This window comes from Ovis canadensis, chromosome 1, assembly GCF_042477335.2.
Source record: "Ovis canadensis isolate MfBH-ARS-UI-01 breed Bighorn chromosome 1, ARS-UI_OviCan_v2, whole genome shotgun sequence".
Classification (NCBI taxonomy): domain Eukaryota; kingdom Metazoa; phylum Chordata; class Mammalia; order Artiodactyla; family Bovidae; genus Ovis; species Ovis canadensis.
In genome coordinates this window covers 129,477,971-129,501,456 of record NC_091245.1, presented here as the reverse complement: position 1 = coordinate 129,501,456, position 23,486 = coordinate 129,477,971, and the positions used below count along the sequence as shown (strand labels likewise).

General features: G+C 43.8%; 1 protein-coding gene and 1 pseudogene across 3 annotated transcripts in view; both read left to right on the top strand.

The window, feature by feature from the left end:
• Window positions 1-22,802, top strand: part of BACH1 (BTB domain and CNC homolog 1) — a 79,975-nt gene extending 57,173 nt beyond the window's left edge. For all 3 annotated transcript variants that reach the window (XM_069578155.1, XM_069578156.1, XM_069578163.1), the window contains exon 6: window positions 18,051-22,802. In XM_069578155.1, the coding sequence (XP_069434256.1) occupies window positions 18,051-18,058 (8 nt within the window). In that variant the 3' untranslated portion in view covers window positions 18,059-22,802. The remainder of the gene's footprint in view (window positions 1-18,050) is intronic.
• On the top strand, window positions 22,215-22,305 carry LOC138431499 (U6 spliceosomal RNA; annotated as a pseudogene).
• Window positions 22,803-23,486: the final 684 nt, after the last annotated feature.

Below are 23,486 nucleotides of genomic sequence, written 5' to 3'. Positions count from 1 at the left end.
CCCTCTTCTTGAATCTGGGTGGACTTGTGGCTGCACTCACCAATAGTTACTGTCAGTTGCTCGGTCATGTCCTTTGTGGCCCCATGAACTGTGTAGCCCACCAGGCTCCTCTGCCCATGGAATTCTCCAGGCAAGAATACTGGGGTGGGTTGCCATTTGCTTTTCCTGGGGATCTTTTGGATCTAGGGATCGAATCCTGGTCTCCTGCATTGTGGGTGGATTCTTTACCATCTGAGCTACCAGGGAAGCCCAATAGAACTCATTCTATGAGACTTCTGAACATAGCTCTCAAAAGGCCATGCAGGTCCTAATTTTTTTTTTTTAATATACCAGAATACTTGTTTTTGGAACGCTGGGTCACCATGAACAAGCCCAGATATTCAAGGCCCTCAGGCTGTGAGGAGGCCCAGGTCACACTGAAAGGCCCTATGTTAGGCATGTCCATTGATGGTACTGGCTGGATCCAGGCTCAGAGCCACAGTAAAGAAGCCTCCAGATGACCCTAATCCCCAGTCATTCAAGCCACGTCCAGCTGTTTGAGTCTCCCAAACTGAGATCTCAGATACCGAGGAACAGAGACAAGCCGTCTTTGTCCTTGACTCACAGATTCCATAGGATTTCCCAGGTGGCACCACTGGTAAAGAACCCGCCTGCCAATGCAGGAATCATAAGAGACACTGGTTCGATCCCTCAGTTGGGAAGACCCCTTAGAGAAGGGCATGGCAACCCAATCCAGTATTCTTGTCTGGAAAATCCCATGGACAGAGGAACCTGGTGGGCTACAGTCCATGGGGTCACAAAGAGTCAGACTCGACTGAAGCAACTGGGCACGCACAGATTCCATGAACACAAAGAAAAATTATAGTTATGTCATGAAGTTTTGGGGGTGGTTACATAGCAATATATAACTGGAATGAATGCTAGAATATCTGGACTCTAGACTCCAGGTGCCTTCCTGAGATTTACCCTCAGGTACAGAAACTGGGGATCCCACGTGGTACCAGTGATAAAGAACCCACCTGCCAATGCAGGAGACATGTAAGAGATGCGGGTTTGATCCCTGGGTGGGGAAGATCCCCTGGAGAAGGAAATGGCAGCCCACTCCAGTATCCTTGCCTGGAGAATCCCATGGACAGAGGAGCCTGGCAGGCTACAGTCTGTAGGTGTCACAACGAGTCAGACATGACTGAGCACGCACGCACACACAGACACTGAGGAGGGACTGCAGGAGCCAACCAATGAAGTTCTGGAAGGTAAACAGGAAGCTGTTTAAGGGGGCTGGAGAGGAGTGTTCTGAGCCTAGATGACCACACCTGGGAAAGCTGAGGGACGAGAGAGGACCCTGGTTTGTTTGTAGACCTGAAATGTGTGCCTAGCATGACTGAATGCTGTACGTGTGGCCCCTGTGATGAGGATTCCAGATTGGAGGAGGGGCACGCCATGAGCTGGGAGAGGGCTGAGAAGAGTCCAGGCCCTGATAAGTACATGATGGGATCTGGAATTTATCTTAAAGACAGCAGGTAACTTCTGAAAGACGTGATATGATCAGTCCTGTGTTTTAGGAAGTTTGCTTTGGCTGTTGTGAGAAGAGCTGATTGTGGAGAGAAAGAATGGAATGGAGGAGATGGATAAGAGACCAGGGCTGTAGTCAAGAGGAGGGATCATGGTGGGCTGGACTAAGAAAGTGCTAGAAGGCAAGTAAGCAGAAGCCAGATGCATGAAACAGGTAGGGAGATGAATAAGAGACCAGGGCTGTAGTCAAGAGGAGGGATCTTGGTGGGCTGGACTAAGAAAGTGCTGGAAGGCAAGTAAGCAGGAGCCAGATTCATGAAACAGGTCGGAAAAGGGAGACTGCTGTTGGGTGGGAAGGAGGATTGGTGAAAAAAAAGGACAGAAGAATCGTGGACTATTCCCAGATTTCCTTCTTGAATGACAGAGTAGAAGTGGTTGCTAGTCAGTGAGACTGTTCAGAAAGATCAAAGCGGGTTTGAGGAAGGTTTCAGTGATGACTGCGCAGTGTGCGAGGCACAGTGTATGCTTTTGTGTGGAGAGGTCTCGTGCGTAGTTGATACGTAAGGCTTGGGTCAAGGAGGAGGATTTGCACCAAAGCTTTACGTTTCTGCCTTTAACATGTGATCCACTTTTGAAGTCATGTTTGTGGACATCCCAAGGTGAGTTCTGGGAAACAGAAACAGTGTCCTACTTGGGAAGTGATTATAGTAGACCACGCACTGTTTGATGTATCAGTATTGCACCAGCCCCACCAAGGAAAATTAGGTTAAGGCTTTGCAATTGTGACACTGTATAACCTGCTTCTTCGAGGCTTTATTTTGCTGGAAGTCAGTGTTTTACAATGATTTTAACATGGGGAAGGTCCATGAGGAAGGTCCAAAAATATTTATTTTTAATTGAAGGGTAATTGCTTTACAGTATTGCCTTAGTTTCTGCCATACATCAACGTGAATCTGTCATAGGTATACATATGGCCCCTCCCTCTTGAAGTTGTATGTTTTTGTAACGCATTTTGTTCTAACCTTTTTTTTTTTTTTCCCTCTCACTCTAACTCTTTTCAATAGTGTGGCTTTGGCAGAACTCCACACAGGATCCTTTTTTCTTTCCAGCCGTAGGTGGCAGCACACCACTGCCGACAGAGCAACTGCGTTTGTTAAGTCAGAGCTCTTGGTCAGGAGAGAGCAGCTAATGAGTAATCAGTCCAAGCTGCATGGCAAATTAATGTCTTTATTAGGTGAACTAACCGGTTCCCTTTATAAACAAGGTCAGAATATTTATAACCCAGTGCATTTCATAAAAGCAAAATTCATCTGCATTGTTGTGACTTCACTAAGGAACCCATGATTTATGGGCAAGGAGCATATGCAAAAACTCACTTGGAAAACCATCTTTTATAATGACTGGTACCATTCTGAGGTAATCATTAATAAAAGGCACCCTTGCTAGGTAGCCTCATTTTTCTCATACAAGGTAAATGAAAAAGTGATTACCTTAAACAGGAACCACTATTATAAGATGATATTGGGTGGCCTGTTCCAAATTGAGTTCTTAGTAATAGAAATAAAGTGTGATCCTTATTGATCAAATATATCTTTTGTCACTTTTGTTGTTCAATCTCTTAGTTGTGTCTGACTCTGCGACCCCACGGACTGCAGCATGCCAGGCTTCCCTGTCCTTTACCATCTCCTGGAACTTGCTCAAAGTCATGTCCATTGAGTTGATGATGCCATCCAAACATCTGATCCTCTTTCACCCCCTTCTCCTCTTGCCTTCAATCTTTCCCAGCATCAGAGTCTTTTCCAGTGAGTCAGCTTTTGGCGCCAGGTGGCCAAAGGACTGGAGCTTCAGTTTCAGCATCAGCCCTTCCAGTGAATATTCGGGATTGATTTCCTTTAGGATTGACTAGTTTGATCTCCTTGCAGTCCAAGGGCCTCTCAAGAGTCTTCTCCAACACCACAGTTCAAAAGCATCAATTCTTTGGTGCTCAACCTTCTTTATGGTCCAGCTCTCACATCCATACATGACTACTGGAGAAACCATCTCTTTGACTATGTGAAACTTTGTTGGCAAAGTAATGTCTCTGCTTTTTAATATGCTAAGCTTGTCATAGCTTTTCTTCTGAGGAGCAAGCATCTTTTAATTTCATGGATTCAGTCACCATCTGCAGTGATTTTGGAGCCCAAGGAAATAAAGCCCATCACTTTTTCCACTGTTTCCCCATCTATTTGCCATGAAGTGATGGGACCAGATGCCATGATCTTCGTTTTTTGAATGTTGAGTTTTAAGCCAGGTTTTTTTGCTCTCCTCTTTCACTTTCATTAAGAGGCTTTTTAGTTCCTCTTCCCTTTCTTAGCTTTTCTTTGCCATAAGGGTGGTGCTATCTGCATATCTGAGGTTATTGCTATTTTCCCCAGCTATCTTAATTCCAGCTTGTGCTTCATCCAGCCTGGCATTTTGCATGATGTACTCTGCATATAAGTTAAATAAGTAGGGTGGCAATATACAGCCTTTGTCACTTAGATTAGACAAAGCCTTATTTCACATTTAGAGTAGGTTGCACAGGTATAAAGTTTAATGTTTACCATCTACTGCATGTTACATTTTAAGTGAATCAAATGCTTAATTTTGCCTTCATTGTCAGAGAACTGTATGAGATGCTCAGAATATCTTCTCACAAAGTGACCAGGTATCAGGGACCTGGTGAATTTCAGGTTCTAGAATAGTGCTGTGGAATAGAAATCTAAGGCAAGCCACACATGCAAACTGCATGTGCAATTTAAAATTTTCTTGATGCCACATAGATTGAAAAATGTTAAAAGAAAGAGAAGAAATTAATCTTCATTCTGTGTTATAGTTTCTTTAACCCAATATGTCAAAAGTACTTAGCAGGTAATCAGTATAAAGATTATGGAGGTATCCTACATTCTTTTTTTTCACTCTGCGTATTTGAACTCTGGTGTCTTTTTTACATTCACAGCTCATCTCTGTTCAATCTAGCCACATTTCAAATGCTCAGTATTCACCTGTGGTTGGTGGGCTCAGCTTTAAACACTTAGTTGTTATGGATTGAAACATGTTTCCTCAAAATTCAGATGTTGAAGACCTAAATCCCAGTACCTCAGAAAGTGACCTGATTTGGAGTTGAAGTCCTTACAGAGGTAATCAAGTTAAAATGAGGCCATTAGGCTGCATCTGACCAAAGGTCCGTCTAGTCAAGGCTATGGTTTTTCCAGTGGTCATGTATGTATGTGAGTTGTACTATAAAGAAAGCTGAGTGCTGAAGAACTGATGCTTTTGAACTGTGGTGTTGGAGAAGACTCTTGAGAGTCCCTTGAACTGCAAGGAGATCCTACCAGTCTATCCTAAAGGAGATCAGCCCTGAGTGTTCATCGGAAGGACTTATGTTGAAGCTGAAACTCCAATACTTTGGTCATCTGATGTGAAGAGCTGATTCATTGGAAAAGACCTTGATGCTGGGAAAGATTGAAGGTAGAAGGAGAAGGGGAGGACTGAAGATGAGATGGTTGGATGGCATCACCAACTTAATGGACATAAGTTTGGGTAAACTGTGGGAGTTGGTGATGGACAGGGAGGCCTGGGGTGCTGTGGTTCATGGGGTCACAAAGAGTCAGACACGACTGAACGACTGAGCTGAACTGAGCTTCCTCAGTAGCTGCTTGGTAAAGAATATGCCTACAATGCAGGAGACACCGGAGATGCAAGTTTGATCCCTGAGACAAGAAGATCCCCTGGAGGAGGAAATGGCAACCCAGTGCAGTCTTCTTGCCTGAAGAATCCTATGGACAGAGAAGCCTGGTGGGCTACAGTCTGTGGGGTCGTAAAGACTGGCTACGACTCGGCACATAAGCACACAATAGTGCAGAAAGCATCCTAATCCAACGTGACTGATGTACTTAAGCAGCAAGGACCTCTGGAGGAGACAGACTCACATGCAGAGAGAGCACCATGTAAAGACGAAGACAGAGATGACTGCTGCGCCTACAAGCCGAGGAGCACCAAAGACTGCTGGCAAGCAGAAGCTAGAAAGGGTAGACTCTTCCGCACAACCCCTCAGAAGGAACTAACCCTGCTGTCACCTTGATCGTGGACTTGTAGCTTCCAGGTATGCGAGACAATCAATTTCTGTTAGTCACCCAGCTGTGAAAACAAATACCGCTCGTGCTGTTGGCAGCGGGCACTTTGTTCTGAGCTTTCCTTTTCTTGCCTTGAACCTCTTCTTCTCTTTCTGCACCTTTTCCTCTGCTCTCACCACCCAGCCCCCAAGCACCCTCTCATGGAGCCTCCGAGAATCTCCCTCCCAGCAGACATGGAGACTGGGAGTTTCCTGCTCAGTAAGCGCGAGAGTGACACACCCTGAGCAGTGGCAAAGAAGCCTGGTTCACTTCAGGTGTCCAGCGGGGGTCATATTACCCCCTAGTTGGTGCCCCTTGTAGTTGTTTATTTGCTAAGTCGTGTTCGACTTTTTGGCGACGCTGTGAACTGTAGCCCACCAGGCCCCTTAGTCTGTGGGATTTTCTAGGCAAGAATACTGGAGCGGGTTGCCATTTCCTTCTCCAGGGGATCTTCCTGACCCAGGGATTGAACCCGTGTCCCCTCTGTCTCCTGCTTTGGCAGGCAGATTCTTTACCACTGAGCCACCTGGGAAGCCTCTAGAGCCCCAGGTGGCCCCCTAGAGCTGCTGTTATGCAAGTCAAAATGCTGACCCACAAAGTGCTTTTGAAAACCATAAATAACTGTATAGATGAGAATGAGTATTTTGTAGATAGGACGAATGGTTTTCAAATTATTTTAATTTCTTCTCCCTGTAATTATGTGAGCTCACCACTTTGCAGAAGGAAAACGAATTCACGGGGTAAAGGCCCTGACACTTTCTTGCCATCTGGCAGCGGTGGTCTTCTATTGGTTGTCTCTCTAGCCTCTAGGGTACCTATATCCAGCCAGCGCGGAAGCACCTCCCTCCCCACCTCACAGAGCAGGTGCTGTGGGTGACATGGATCCCACCCCATCTCTAGAAACGGGTCCCAGTGTGTGTGCATATACATGTGGGCACACACACATATCCTGTTAGTCTGTCTCTGTTTCTCTGGAGAACCCCGACTGATATAACCATTGTTCTGGTTAATTCTTGGCAAGTGCTCATAAATACTTAAAAAGATAAAAGACAAGGGAGGACACCTTTCACATTTAACCTGATCTCCTGCTGCAGATATCAAAAGTTGGATCAACATACGTCCACAGTTGTAAAGATGTTGTTTAGTCGCTAAGTCATGTCTGACTCTTTGTGACCCCAGGCTCCTCTGTCCATAGGATTTCCCAGGCAAGAATACTAGAGTAGGTTGCCATTTCCTTCTCCAGGGGATCTTCTTGATGGGACTGAACCTACATCTTGTCTCCTACATCCGTAGGCGGACTCTTTTTTGCTGAGCCACCAGGGATGCCCTATAGAGATGTTGAAGTGAAGTGAAATTGTCAGCCGCTAAGTCATGTCTGTGGAGAAAGCAATGGCGACCCACTCCAGTACTCTTGCCTGGAAAATCCCATGGATGGAGGAGCCTAGTGGGCTGTTGTTCATGGGGTCACTAAGAGTCAGACATGACTGAGCGACTTCACTTTCACTTTCCACTTTCATGCATTGGAGAAGGAAGTGGAAACCCACTCCAGTGTTCTTGCTGGAGAATCCCAGGGACAGGGGAGCCTGGTGGGCTGCTGTCTGTGGGGTCACACAGAGTTGGACACAACTGAAACGACTTAGCAGCAGCAAGTCATGTCTGACTATTTGAGATCCCGTGGACGGTATCCCACCAGGCCCCTCTCTCCATGTGATTTTCCAGGTAAGAATACTGGAGTGGGTTGACATTTTCTCCTCCGGGGGATCTTCAAGACCCAAAGATTGAGACTTTATCCCCTGCAGGCAGATTCTTTTACCATGGAACCTTCTCAGGGGACACCTAAATGGTCTCTCTTTGGATTAAAGAAGGCATGGACAGGTTTATGGGAACTACAAAGTTATTTCAAGGTATTTTGAGCCCAATTAAGAAAAGAGAGGTGCTTTCTGTCATAAACCTCCTCCTTTTCTAATACAAATTCCCTTTTCAGCCTCTCATCATCTTAAACCCTTCCAAGAGGAAGTTAAAAAAAAGGTATACATTCTCAAATGTATGAAAATGATTTGAGAGAGGGAAAGTTACCTTTTAACTCTCCCCCATATTAACCTATTTTCTACTGCCCAGCATTGAAGTCAATCAACTACGGGAAAACCTTCCTGTATGAAAAGAACCACTCCTCCCAGTTACAGATTTTTTCCCCGCAGTTCAAATGACAATGTCGCTTGATAAAGATGTTACATGATCTTTAAAGTCTTTAGCGGGACAGTCCTGAACAGTGCCCAGTTTTCAGTCTCTGCTTTGCCCTTGCCCATCCCAGCTGATTCTACTCTGTACTCTATTATCTGCAGGCCGTTTGCAGTTCATCCTGGATCTCAGGAGAGGCATGGGGGAGCATATCAATAGAACTATCTTTGGAAATAATGACATTTAGAAATGATTTTTGTCTGCTTCATAACTGAGAGCAATTGCTCCCTGAAATGCCCTTCTCAGGGTGGCGAGCCTGCTTACCCAGCCTGTTTCTGCATGGTTCTCTTAAATGCTTGGGTTTCAAGCCCTGTGTGCAATTTCCCTAGACAGGGGCTGGCATCGCCTCCCCTCCTGTGAACTTCATTCCTCTGGATCCTGTTCTTGTTGATCCTGCTTTGCTTTTGGATGGATTTCTTCAGAAACAGCTGTCCGATGTTCCAGGGTTCTCTGCTCTGCTGTGGTCTGCCTTGCTCACCAAAGATCGCCGCTGTGGTCGTTCCTGGGCCCTGGGAACCAGGGTGCGCGTGCAGCTCTTCTCTGTGCTCTGTCTGGCCGTGAGTCTCAGCCCTTGCTCTGTTTAACCCTGGTACTATTTCTTTCTCCTTTGCCTCGCTTTTCTAGCTGGTTTCCTTCTGCATCTTCTTCCACGAGGTTAGCTCACCTGCACTGTTGTGTGTGTTCAGTCGATCACCTGCATTTGGCACCAAATAGTATGGGGTCGCACAGAGTCGGACATGACTGGAGCGACTTAGCAGCAGCAGCAGCAGTTTACTCTGAACCCTTGCTGGGAGCTGATGCTGGTGGCCAGATGGCAACAAGAAGACATTAAAGGCAGCCGTTTAACCTGTGACTTGAAAGACACTTTACTTCCCTTGGAAAACAGTTCCTGTTTTTCCTCAGATGTGGTAAATGATGTTCTAAAAGACTACATCTTTTTCACTTGGATTTTAAAATATGTTTATTACCAAATACATATTTTAAGATTTTTTTTTAAAATCTAAAGAAACGTTGTTTCTCAGACTTTTGGTAAGTATTATGTTTTGTTTCTTCTTTTCCTTTTTCTTTCTTTAGAATTGCTGGCCGTAATGGAGATTCCAATTACATATAGTTTTATTATTTGGGCCTTCCTCTGGTGGGCTCATCTGGTAAAGAACCCTCTTGTCAATGCAGGAGACTCGAGAGACTCAGGTTCAATCCCTCCGTCAGGAAGATCTCCTAGGGAGGGAAATGGCAGTCCACTCCAGTATTCTTGTCTGGAAAATTCTGCAGATAGAGGAGCCTGGTGGTCTACAGGTATTTATTATTTACTGTATTAACTAAGCTCACTTTTTATGTTAGTTTTACAAAAATGGATTGCTGTAATATTTAAAATTTAACTCAAGAAATAGAAGTACATGCAGCTGGGAAATCTCTAGTCCACACTTCAGGTTTCCACATCTGTTCATTAGTCTTAACTTCCCGCAGACTTGCGGGGAATGTGCCACAAAAGAGCAAGCAAGAACATACAAAGTATCAGAGATGTAGTCTCAGAATCTGTCATTTCCACCCACATGTTATTGGCCAAAGCAAGTCACGTGCACCAGCCCAAAGCCAGGGCAGACAAATATACTGCCTGTGATCAGGTCATGGCTAATATGTGGCTGCGCTGAGGGATGAAGAATTGGAAGCAGTCTTCCAATATGCAAGAAACAGCTCGTTTCCTCTTTGGGTGGGGAACTGTTGGGAATGGCTCCAGGTGCAGACATCTGTCTCCAGCAGGAGAAGATGAAGCAAGGTCCAGACAGAAGGAGATGGAAGAGAGTTTTAATAATATTCTAATTCTTTTGTTTAATTTTAAAATTTATTTTTAATGGGAGGATAATTGTTTTACAGTATTGTTTTGGTTTCTGATTCTTGCATAAATTAGTGTAAGTTTGGTTTCTGTTACTTGCAATCAAAAGGTTATCATACGCATATAATTTGTGTATATCCGAAGGCCTTTATATAAAAAGAAGCATCCTTTATCCCAGTGCAAATATCTATAGGCTAATTCTGGAGGGGTTAAAATTTCTTCATATTAGAAGTAAACTATGTGTATTTCATTGAGTTTATTAGTTGATCAAATTAAAACTGAGCTACACAAGTTTCAAATAAAGATATTATCTAATATTGCAGTAAAATTATTCATAATCAATGTAAATTGAGGAAGGCATATAAAACTAGGACAAAGTAATAATATTTATATTATTAAGTCAGGAATTTTATAGTTTTTAACCATGTTAATTAAGGCAGTTGTGTGAAATATTGAATTTATCCCTGGAAATTTTCCTCAGTAAAATAATCTCGCAGAAGCAAACACTCATGAGCATGAAGCAGTTTATGACAACCTCATTCATAATACTAAATAAAGCAAATGATTTAAATTAAGAGAATGCTTTATTAAGTCACGTCAGTTTTTCAAGATGGACTATTGTATAGTGGAATATTGTATTGTATCAGGATGGAATATTGTGTCATTTTTAAGCATGTTAGGAGAATTATATAAAATATTGAAATATTTTATATATTTAAATATTTCACCTAAGTGAAAAAGCAAAACATAAAATAGTATTTACATGAATATTCAAACTATATAAATATGAACACCCAAGAAGTACTCTGGAGCCAATGCATGGGGGCTGGGAAAGACCCTGCCCATGGGTCTCTGGCACCCCATTGGCATCAGAGCGCCGAGTGGAGGGTTGCAGACTGCGGGTCGTGCAGAGGACCAAGACAGGTTGGCTACTGATAGACTCTCTCCACAGTGCTTCTTTGTACCATGTGGACTCCTATAAGGACAGTGAGCATCACAACTTCCTTTGAATTTGATCTGGACAGGCCTGATAATCTATGTGAGCCTGCTTCTGCTGACTCCAAAAATCCTGAGTCTGCAGTTTGATCCTCAAGTCAATGCCTTCCTGTCCTGGGCTCACTCCTACGCTGCCTTCCACAATTGATCCAACTGCTGGGTCTGCAGAGCACTCCCCTCTTCATCAGGGGAGAGCTTCCCATGGTGGGCATCTCCACTTCAAGGAAAGGAATTCCTCCAAGTCTGCGAATACCTTTGACAACAACAATCATGTGATGCCTCTTCTTACTCTGATGACATCTAACAATCCAAAGATGGACTGGCGCAACACCCTGTACCTTAACTATGGACATAACGTGACTTCTAACTTAGCTGATTGTTCTGCTTTTGCTGTTTGCTCCCTACATCTGTAACTGTGTCACTGGATTTGTTTCTAGTCACATGAAGGCTTTTAAGTTACAAATGGTTGCTCATACTCTTGCTGCTGCGGCAGCTTCCTCGAACTTGGGGCCCCTGGATCAGAGATCCTCAATATGAGGGTTAGGAGAATATGTTGCCTCACCAATTTAGGGACAACACCCCTTATCAGCTCAGAAGCAGTTATGAAATGAAAACGATGCCCCTTTCTCTAGGCAACATAATTCTCCTAAAAGAAAAGGGGAGAATGAGAGGGTAACAGGCAGGAAATCTAGGGGTCTCCAAACAGAGGAAATAGGCTGCAAGTGTCAGACGTTTTTTATTTCTCTTTTAAGCAGCAGAGGAAACAAACTACAAGGGTCAGATTTTTGGCTTCCCGGGTAGCTCAGTTGGTAAAGAATTCCCCTGCAACATGGGAGACCTGGGTTCGATCCCTGGATTGGGAAGATCCCCTGGAGAACGGAAAGGCTACCCACTCCAGTATTCTGGCCTGGAGAATTCCATGGACTGTATAGTCCATGAGGTCATAAAGAATCAGTCACAACTGAGCGACTTTAAATGTAAAATGTAAAAGAAGTACTCGCTTTACGCATGCATATCCATGTCCACAATAAGCACAACACAGACACAGGGACACACACATAGTCATTATCTTTTGGAGTGCAATGGAGACAAATTGTATTATGAATGCAGCTGTAATTTCCTCTTACCCAGGTAGAAGATACTCATCATCTTTGAGTACAGTTACTCTTCTATGGGCTCATTGTCCATGCAAAAGTCAAAATTCTCTCTTAGAATCAAGAAATTGAAACTGTAGATACGAAACAACTCTGAATAAAATAATCAGAGCGGAATTTTGTGAGCAGAATCGAATCTCTGTGGGGTTATGGTGGGGTTTGAGTGAGGATATGATGAATAATGTCTCTCAGTGAGAAAAAGTGGGGTCAGGACTATTCCCTGGGGACTGAGAATAAATAAAAGGGTTATAGGTGGGCTCGGGGAGCCCATAGAGAAGGAAAACTAGTGGAGGGGATATGGCTGAGGGGCTCAATTCAAGGACTAGTGTATATTTCCTATCCAGTATTATTGTTTTCTGTCGTGTTTCTCCTTTATGATTTCCTTGTTTTCTTTAAGCCTTCAATAAATTGTCTTAAATGCTCATCCAGGCATTTGTTGCACTGTTAGGAACTGAGGGAGGGGCTTGCAACTCTCCTCGAGTACAGCAGAAGCCTGGCTTGTGTGGAGTAGTGGTAAGAAGTGCAGAGGGGAACTGAAGGGAGGTCCTTGCAGCATGGTCTAGAGGAGAGTTTATCTGGGGACCCCATCAGAATTCCGTTAGCATGGTAGAGTGAGAAACATCTTTTTCTATTTGCCTAATACCTCATTTTTTCCTCCATCTTTTGCTGTGGAAGGATTTTACTTTCCCACCATGCTGAACTCAGGAGAGGCCATTTGACTTGCTGCGGCCAGTGAGATATGTTTGCAAGGAACATGCATCACTTCTGGGCAGAAGCGCTAAGAATCAGTGCATATTTCTCCTATGTTTCCCTTCCCTCGGTCCGTCTCAATTGGTCCTGGAATGTTGCTCCTCCTCACTGTGGGTCATTGAGTGAAGGTGAGGGGGTCAAAGCCACAGCCAACTTTTGTTTGACATGTTATATTGGTGTGATGGTTAATTTTACATGTCAGCTTGAGTGCACCACAGGGTGCCCAGATATTAACTAAACATTTTTTCCAGATGTGTCTGTAAGAGGGTTTCCACGTGATATTAGCATTCAGATGATGGGACTCAGTAAATTTACCTCCTCCGTGTAGGTGGGTATCATCCAACCTGTTGAGAGCATGAACAGAACAAGAGGAGAAGGAAGAATTTTTCGTTTTCTCTGTTTCAGTCCTTGAGCTGGGACATCTCCTTTTATCCTCTCCTGTGCCGGGGCTGGGATTTCTACCATGAGTTCCCCTGGTTCTCAAGCTTTCAGACTTGGACTGAACTACACAACCAGTTTTCCTCCGTCTCCAGGTTGCAGATTTTGGGGATGTCTTAGACTCCATAATCGCATGAGCCAATTTCTCATTCTCTATCTACAATTTGTTCTGTTTTTACTGGAAAATCCTGACCAATAAAGCAGGCAATAGGTAAACATTTGTAGCAATAAGTTATTGAGACTTGGGGTTACTTGTTACTGCAGCATAGCCTGGCCTATCCCGACTCATAAAATGGGACTTTTCACAAACACAAAGAAGTAGCATATGCAAGCCTAAACCTCCTGTGTCATCCAGGAGGGAGAGCTGATCTATATTATTTGGCATCTGCAATTCAAGTCCTGTGAGTCTTTGAGTTAAACTTTGACTTGTACTTGCACTTGGCCTACCATGTTCAGGCCAAGAAGTATATTTTGGTGCCTCTGAAAAATGTCTTTTCTTCACCATAAGTGGTGTATTTGCTAACTCTCTCACCAGCTCCAATCTCAACTTTTGCTTCTTATGTTTTCCTCTTGTTTTACATTCAGGGACTCCAGTGATAACTGTCTAGTGAGCTCTCTACTCTAATTCAGAGACAGTGTTTGATGAATGTTGGTTTGATTTGTACAGATTTGTCAAAAGTGACATTTAAGAAAACAACTGCTGCCTTGACGAAACCTGATTGTTTCTGTCTTGACTCCTTCCCAAATTCGTATGTATATTATCAAATTGATCTGAGTATTATGTTTTCCAATGAAATGATTTGATTTTAGGCAGATAATTTCATGTACATTAAAAAAAAAGACAAACCATGTAATTCTGCAAGAGCAGGGACCCAGATTAATTAGAAAGGCCTCATTAGTTCCGGTGGGGAGGAGGGGAAGTTGATAGGCATGTCCCACTGACAATGGAGAAGTCACCACACCGAGATGAGCAGCCTGAAGCTGCACTCAGCAGGCGGCCCCGTAAATGCTCTAACTGCTCACTCTTCTGCCCAGGTGTCTCTTGGCAAAGGCAGGTAGAGGACGCAAAGCAATTACTCAGATAATTAAGGAAAAACAGACCTGTGTGTGGCAGGTAACTTGGGGAACTTTTACTCAATTTTCTAGGCAACCATTGAAATTCTTTGCCTCCCTGTTGTCAGCAGGAATATGATCTGGCTCATAACAGCTACTTTAACAATTATAATGCTCTCAGTTGGTAAATATCCCTTCCTAGGAACTCTTGTTCTCATCAATCTAGAGTTTGAAATAGCTCGTGGGATCTCAGGGCTGTATTGTTCCCACTGATACATGGCGAAACCCCCAATAACTGCTGTGAAAATGTTAGGCTATTTGTGAAACTTTGGAAACAGCTTCTGGCAACTCTTGTTTTGTGATTCTGGGTAAGATGAGACGTACACCTTCACAGGCTGGGCAAATGAGATTCCAGCTGTGATGGAGGCCAAGGAAGAAGATTGACTGTCAATCTCTGTACGAGGCATTTGCTACGTTTTACCTCCAACACCTTCCTAGGAGGCAGGTCCTACTATCATCACTTCAGAGATGAGAAAATGCAGCCTTAACCAGGCACACGCTGGTGAGTGATAAAACTGAAATTTCCACCCAGATCTTTTTGATTCCAAAGTTATTTTTACTCTTCCAGTGGCCCTGAGAGAATCCAGGGCACCTATAGACAGTGTAACAAAAAGCAGAGACATCACTTTGCTGACAAAGGCCTGTATAGTCAAAGCTATGGTTTTTCCAGTAGTCATGTATGATATGAGAATTGGACTATAAAGAAGGTTGAGCCCTGAGGAACTGATGTTTTTGAATTGTAGTGTCTGAAAGAGTCTCTTGGAGTCAAGGAGATCAAACCAGTCAATTCTAAAGGAAATCAACCCTGAATATTCACTGAGGGGACTGATGCTGAAACTGAAGCTCCAATACTTTGGCCACCTGATGCGAAGCACTGACTCATTGGAAAAGACCCTGATGCTGGGAAAGATTGAGGGCAGGAGGAGAAGGGGACAACAGAGGATGAGATGGTTGGATGGCATCACCAACTCAATGGACATGAGTTTGAGCTGACTCCAGGAAATGGTAAAGGAGAGGGGCGTGCTGCAGTCCTTGGGGTTGCAAAGAGTCAGAACTGACTTAGTGACTGAACGACAACAGCAACATAGTTTAAAAAACCTCATGGGTGTTTCTGGTGTCAGTGGGATTGGAAATTATATGTTAAGGCAATTGTTCTCAAAGTTTAGCATGCGGTAGAATCATCTGTAAGACTGGAAAACACATTGATGTCTGGTACCACACCTAGAGAGTGTCTCATCTGGTCTGGGTTAGGGCCCAAGTATTTGCACTTCTAACAAGTTCCCAAGTGATGCTGTTGCTGACACCCAGGGACCTTACTGTGAGAACCAGCACTACATTCAGGAACTCAGAGAACTCAGAGAATTTTATGTGACAGTCAGCATAATGGGAATGAAATCAGACATCTGCAAAATCACCTTAGAAAGAATGGTTGCGATATAAGTCCTGACCAATAGTGAAACTAACACATTCTAGAGAGAATATGGGGGAGTTTGTAATTTCTTTTTTTATTTTTACTTTCACTTTATTTTGCTTTACAATACTGTATTGGTTTTGCCGTACATTGACATGAATCCGCCACAGGTGTACATGAGTTCCCAATCCTGAACCCCCCTCCCACGTCCCTCCCTATCACATCTCTCTGGGTCATCCCCGTGCACCAGCCCCAAACATCTTGTATCCTGTATCGAACATAGACTGGTGATTCATTTCATATATGATATTATACATGTTTCAATGCCATTCTCCCAAATCATCCCACCTCTCCCTCTCCCACAGAGTCCAAAAGTCCACTCTACACATCTGTGTCTCTTTTGCTGTCTCGCATACAGGGTCATCATTACCATCTTTCTAAATTCCATATATATGTGTTAGTATACTGTATTGGTGTTTTTCTTTCTGGCTTACTTCACTCTGTATAATAGGCTCCAGTTTCATCCACCTCATTAGAACTGATTCAAATGAATTCTTTTTAACGGCTGAGTAATACTCCATTGTGTATATGTACCACAGCTTTCTTATCCATTCATCTGCTGATGGACATCTAGGTTGCTTCCATGTCCTGGCTATTATAAACAGTGCTGCGATGAACATTGGGGTACATGTGTCTCTTTCCATTCTGGTTTCCTCGGTGTGTATGCCCAGCAGTGGGATTGCTGGGTCATAAGGCAGTTCTATTTGCAATTTTTTAAGGACTCTCCACACTGTTCTCCATAGTGGCTGTACTAGTTTGCGTTCCCACCAACAGTGTAAGAGGGTTCCCTTTTCTCCACACCCTCTCCAGCATTTATTGCTTGTAGACTTTTGGATTGCAGCCATTCTGACTGGTGTGAAATGGTACCTCATTATGGTTTTGATTTGCATTTCTCTGATAATGAGTGATGTTGAGCATCTTTTCATGTGTTTGTTAGCCATCCGTATGTCTTCAAGGAATCAACCTGCCTGACTTCAGGCTCTACTACAAAGCCACAGTCATCAAGACAGTATGGTACTGGCACAAAGACAGAAATATAGATCAATGGAACAAAATAGAAAGCCCAGAGATAAATCCGCACACCTATGGACACCTTATCTTCAACAAAGGAGGCAAGAATATACAATGGATTAAAGACAATCTCTTTAACAAGTGGTGCTGGGAAAACTGGTCAACCACTTGTAAAAGAATGAAACTAGATCACTTTCTAACACCATACACAAAAATAACCTCAAAATGGATTAAAGATCTAAACATAAGACCAGAAACTATAAAACTCCTAGAGGAGAACATAGGCAAAACACTCTCCGACATAAATCACAACAGGATCCTCTATGATCCACCTCCCAGAATACTGGAAATAAAAGCAAAAATAAACAAATGGGACCTAATTAAAATTAAAAGCTTTTGCACAACAAAGGAAAATATAAGCAAGGTGAAAAGACAGCCTTCTGAATGGGAGAAAATAATAGCAAATGAAGCAACTGACAAACAACTAATCTCAAAAATATACAAGCAACTTCTGCAGCTCAATTCCAGAAACATAAACTACCCAATCAAAAAATGGGCCAAAGAACTAAATAGATATTTCTCCAAGGGAGTTTGTAATTTCATCGGTTCTGTCTTGTTGCAACAAAAATTTGAAGCGATGGACAGACCAGTGTTACGGCCCTTGGATGGACCAGTGTTACAGCCCTCGGAGGAACCAGCGTTACAGCCCCGTGTTACAGCTCTGTTTATTTAGAAAGCAAAGGAAGATACATCCTGGAGGTGTGCGGGATGCACACCTAAAAGATGCAAAGAGAAGGGAAACCCCCGGCCCGATTTTGGCTCCTTTTTATACGTCTTTCCTCCTCCCCCGGGCCTGCCCTGTGTAAACTGGGCCAGCCAGGGTGCTGCTTGTTCTCCCCGAGGTCCTCACTCTGGTCCTCACACCTTCCTTTGTTCTGTTTTCACGGGCTTTCCCCTTCTTTGTCTTTTAGCCACCACCATTCTGGACTTTTTCCCCCCTATTCTAACTACCTAACAGTTAGAAGAGAGGCATTAATTATTAATAACAGAACAATTTCCCTCTGAAAGGAAGAAGTGATCAAACGGTCCGTTTCTGCCTTTCGTACTGATTCTCTGGACACTAAGCCACCTTGGTGGCTAAGTCAGACTAAATCATGTCTGACTCTTGCGGACTCATGGACTGTAGCCTATCAGGCTCCTCTGTCCGTGGGTTTTTCCAGGCAAGAATACTAGAGTGGGTTGCCATTTCCTTCTCCAGGGGATCTTCCAGACCCAGGAATCGAACCTGGGTCTTCTGCGTTGCAGGCAGATTCTTTACCGACTGAGCTACAAGGGAAGCAAGCAACCTTATGAACATTAATTCAATTAACCTATTTGATTATTTTATTTTATTTTTCCAGGTGTCTGATATCTGGAGAGGTTTCAAGCAGGATGATTTTTCAGGAGTACCACGCTGCCTAATCCCCGCGGATGCCATTTGTATTGAAGTCTATGTAAATGGTGCCCCCTGCAGGAGTGGAAAGGAATATCATCCTAAGTGAAGGATCTAGTGTTGTTCCTTAAACATGATTTGTATGCCCCTAGATTCTACTCTCACATTAAACTAGAAAACTGAGGACCTATGAGCACAGTCGCTCTGAGAAACTTTCCCTTGAGAAAGACTTTTCTGGGCAATATTCCAAGTAACGCAGGATCTACAATTCTTCAAACAAGTGAAAATGGTAGGAAAAGATAGTTAACACATCCAAACGCTATCAGGATGTGTATCTTGCTTCTCTGTTTTGTGGGGATAAAATTATTGCAAGATTTGACTTTACAAAGTAGAAATTTTGACTGAAACTGAAACAAATGTGTGTCTTTTTGAGAGAGCAAGAATCCTCTTGGTTGGAACCCTTTGGTACAGAAGGGTTATTCTATGCCATGAGCCATGAGCATAAGATGTCATGAGCATAAAACCTGGAAGAGGCTCTGCATAAGACCCAGTGATGTTCCATGTCTCATGACCCTCTTCCCCCCATTAGAAGATCAGACTTATTCTTTGTGTCATGCTTTACTATGACCTGCTAATTTTCCAAGATCCCCTGTATTCAAAGTATATACTTAACAGCTGTGTGTCCTTACTTATCCTTCCCGGTCTCTCTTTCCTTGTTTATGGGATGATTACAAAGATTACCAATAGAGAGATATAGGTTGATAAAGCTGAAGACAGTGATTGACACACCCTGGCATCTATAAATGTTACTTTTACTGTTATTATTCAGACATGCTTACGAAGAAGGCCCTGTGGATGACTTGTACATATTGGATATTTAAGGGATTGGCTTCCCTTGTAGCTCAGTCAGTAGAGAAACCACCTGCAGTGCAGGAATCCACCTTCAATGCAGGAGACCTGGATTCGATTTGTATGTCGGGAAGATACCCTGGAGAAGGAAATGGCAACCTACTCCAGTATTCTTGCCTGAAAAAAATCCCATGGTCAGAGGAGCCTGGTGGGCTACAATCCATGGGATAGCAAAGAGTCGGACACGATGTAGTGACTAACCCACCAAGGGATTGGAAACTGTTTAATTAGTGGAGATAATATTGCGTGGGCTTCCCTTGTGGCTCAGCCTGTAAATAATCCGCCTGCAATGTGGAAGACCTGGGTTTGAACTCTGGGTATGGAACATCCCCTGGAGAAGGGAAAGGCTACCTGCTCCAGTATTCTGGCCTAGAAAATTCCATAGACTGTATAGTTCATAGGGTCGCAAAGAGTCAGACATGACTGAGTGACTTTCACTTTCAATGTTGGGGGCACACGGGGTTGGACATGACTGAAGCAACTTAGCAGCAGCAGCAGCAGCAGCAGCAGCAGCAGCGTCTAATTCATATCTACAAGGGGGAGAGTTAGAAAGGCATGGAAGATAGTTAGATAAGAGAACCAGTAGAGAGATGTAACCTTGAACTCATCTGGAAAGCAGGTTATCAGGAGTAAATGATTCCAGGGATTTTCCTGGTGTTTCAGCAGTAACCACTCCACGCTCCAAGTGCAGGGGGCCCAGGTTCGATCCCTGGTCAGGGAATTAGATCCCACGTGCCCCATGCCACAGCTAAGACCTGGCACAGCCAAATAATTAAAAATAAGCATTTTAAAAAGGAATACACGATTCCAATCTGATGAAAGAAGAGGCTGTGGACATGGGAATCGTATTTGGGAGAGAAGAAACAATTGTTGTCCATGGTGTGTGACCCAAATTCCGTCTTAAGAGTCATCTTGCTCTAATGAGGGTTGTTCATACTGCCACTGGTAGACTACTAGGATCTGGAAATCAATTTATATGAGCTGTGACCTGCATTTAAAAAAGAGAACAGAATGTAAAAGACCGGTGTCCCTTCATTGCACATAGCGAGTAAACATTGTTTCACGAATCTTAGTTATACATGTCCATGTGGCCAGGGTCATGGTGCACAATGTGGCTTTTTTTTTTTTTTTAATCATGGATTTTGGTACAAGTCACTGCTCTAGGGTATTCACTAGGGTAGGGAGTTTTCTCTGCTCTTGCAAGGTCTTCTTTATCTATTCTCCAGGCTGCTTTTTTTCTCCCCAGCCTTTTCTGAGCCAAAGCAAGTACCTACTTCTTGCCCTTCTAGTGGGGGAGCCTGGCCTCAGGGTACCTTCTAAAGTGATTGCCTCACCTCTGCAAAATCCTGGAGGTGATGGCGAGCCTGCTGGGGATCAGTTCCCCTCTTTTTTTGTTTTTATGATCCAGTTGCTCACATATTTCAAATCTTTCATTAACATTTTGGTGAAATACTTTAAACTTTGCTGCTTACCTTTAGTTTTCCTGAAGTCTAAGAAAACAGTGGCCTGGAACTGAAATCCTGTGCAGGGGTCACTTTTGCCATGCTCCTGCTTCATCAATGTGATTCCCTGACCTCAGGGCTACACGCCTCAGGGCTGGAGAGCTCTTCTTGCAATTTACTACCTGCAAATGTTTATTCATTTGGGGAGGAAAATGCTGCCTCATAAAGAGTTCCATGCATTTTTTATTTACTTATGAATATTTTAAAATGGTGGGTCAAGTTTAAAATATTTATTTTAGATCCATCTATCTCCCCTCCTTCTCCTGGCCCTGGCCATCCTTTTCCAATGGGTCTTAGAGGAAGAAGAAGGCTTGGTCTCCTTTTTTACTCCTTATCTCTCATTTCTTGGGGCACTTTTCTTCTTGATTACAGAGGGGAGATGGAAAGGGATGGATCTGTTATTCCTGGTGTGCACTGGCCAACCCTTGGCTATTGCTTCCTGTTTTAAACAGTTGTTTATTTATCTATGGCTGCGCCACGGCATGTGGGATCTTAGTTCCCTGACAGAGCATCAAACCCTTGTGCCCTGTAGTGGAAGCATAGAGTCCTAACCACTGGACCTCCAGATAATTCCATTGGCTATTCCTTCTTAGGTTGAAATGGACCAAGTACAGATACCCACTGAGGGTGGACATCCCACACAGCTTCCTTCTTGGGATACACGTGTGAGTTCTTTACACACCTCTTAGTATGAACCCAGAGCTCCATCTCTTGTTTCCATCAAGTTTCCTGCCAAGGGAGACTAACTAGCTCAAGTTCTTTGAACCCCACTGCAGCTTTCACTACCAGTGATGCACCCTGCCATTCTTTATCCATCTCTGGGGACACCAACCCTGTGCGTGGACCTCTTGTTTGGAGTGCAGCAAGCATGGCTTTAGCCCAGCTACCTTCTGCAGTCAACCGTGAGTCACTGCAGACTCAGGTTTCCTGGAAGTGCCAGGTAGCAGGAGGGCTGGTTTTCCCATTTCTAGTCTCTCTCTCTGCCCTCTGAGTCCTCCTCTCCCCTGCTCAGAGAGGCTCAGAGATTAAGCAGCTCAGCACAACTGTCCCATCAGCCTGTGTCCCCTGGGGATCAAGATGCCCACCCCTCTTGTTTCTGACACCCCAATATCTGTGAGTGTTCCCCTTTTTCCTTCCTCCATGGAAAGTACTGAGGCCCTCACCTTTTCACTGATGACTCCCGATAGGCAGTCTCTCCTCCCTCTCCTCTCCATGGTCTCATGCTTGCTTAGGGCAGGGGAATGGTTGAGATCAGTACAGCTTGTTGACTCCAGTCTATTCAAATGTTCTGCAGGGGTTCACGCCTCCAGCTGTTGGCAGCGTCTTTAGAGTGGAAGGTGCTTTGTGTGTCTCTGCCTTCTGCTCCAGGTCTCAGTTAACGATTCTGAGACAACAGAATTACTGTCTTCAGCACCCCACTGTGTGCGAGATGAGGGATCTGTATCATCTACTCTATTCATATTTTAAGGAGTTAAGTTGGTTGTTCACTTTGGCAGCACTTGCACTAAAATTAGGGCTTCCCAGGTGGCTCAGCAATAAAGAATCCACCTGCAAGGCATGAGACACAGGTTCGATCCCAGGGTCAGGAAAATGCCCTGGAGAAGGAAATAGCAACCCACTTCAGTATTCTTGCCTGGAAAGCTCACAGAGGAGCCTGGTGCGGTATACAGCCTGTGGGGTCACGAAACAGTTGAACATGACTTAGCAAATAAAACAACAACAACAAATACTAAAACTGGAAGGATACAGAGAAGATTAGCATGACCCCTGCACAAGGATGACATGCAAATTTGCGAAGCATTTCATAAACTTTTTTTTACAGTGGAATATGACTCAGCCATAAAAACGAATGAAATAGTGCCATTTTCAGAGGCATGGACCTAGAGACACTCATGCAGAGTGAAGTCAGTTAGAAAGAGAAAAACAAATATCATATATTATCCCTTATGTGTGAAATGCAGAAAAGTGGTATAGATGAACTTACTGACAAAGCAGAAATAGAGACAAAGATGTGGGGAAGAAACTTATGGACACCAAGGTGGGGGGAAGACAGATATGGGATCAATTGGGAGACTGGGATTGACATGTATGCACTATTGATACTGTGCATGAAACAAATAGCTAACAAGAACTTACTGTTTAGCACCAGGAACCTTACTCCATGATCTGTGGGGATCTAAATGGGAAGGAAATCTAAAGAAGAGTGGATATATGTATATGTACAAGCGACTCACTTTGCTGTATGCCTGAAACTAACACAACATTGTAAAGAAATTACACTCCAATAAAAGTTAATTAAAAGGAAGAAATAAGTAAATTGGGCCTTGAAAAAAAAGAGTTAAGTTGGAAGGCTCTGAAACTGAAATTCTGAAATGTCTATAAACATCCCTGAACATATTGCCAAGAGATGGTGTCTTTTCTTGAGAGAAAAGCTGTTCTGATTGGAAAGGCTTGTGGACTTGGAATTGGATCTGGTTCACATGGCAGCTGCAACACTGTCCCCGAGCAGATATACTGTGCTAAGTCATTCAGTGGTGTCTGACTCTTTGCGACCCCATGGACTATATAGCCTGCCAGGCTCCTCAGAATGCATGGAGATTCTCCAGGCAAGAATACTGGAATGGGTTGCCATGTCCTCCTCCAGGGGATCTTCCCAACCCAAGGATCAAACTCAGGTCTCCCACATTGTGGGTGGATTCTTTACCATCTGAGCCATGAGGGAAGCCCAAGAATACTGGAGTGGGTAGCCTATCCCTTCTTCAGTGGGTCTTCCCAACCCAGAAACTGAACCAGGGTTTCCTGCATAGCAGGTGGATTTTTTACCAGCTGAGCTACCAGGGAACCCCCTCCCCCCTCCCCCCCTCCCTGCAGATCCTTCTCAAAATTAAACGGGGGAAACTAAAAATGCACAAAAGAAGGGGAGGAATAGGCAAATCTATCTTAGTCTGTAATGCATATCCATTAAATAGAAGTAACTAGAAGAAAATAACATC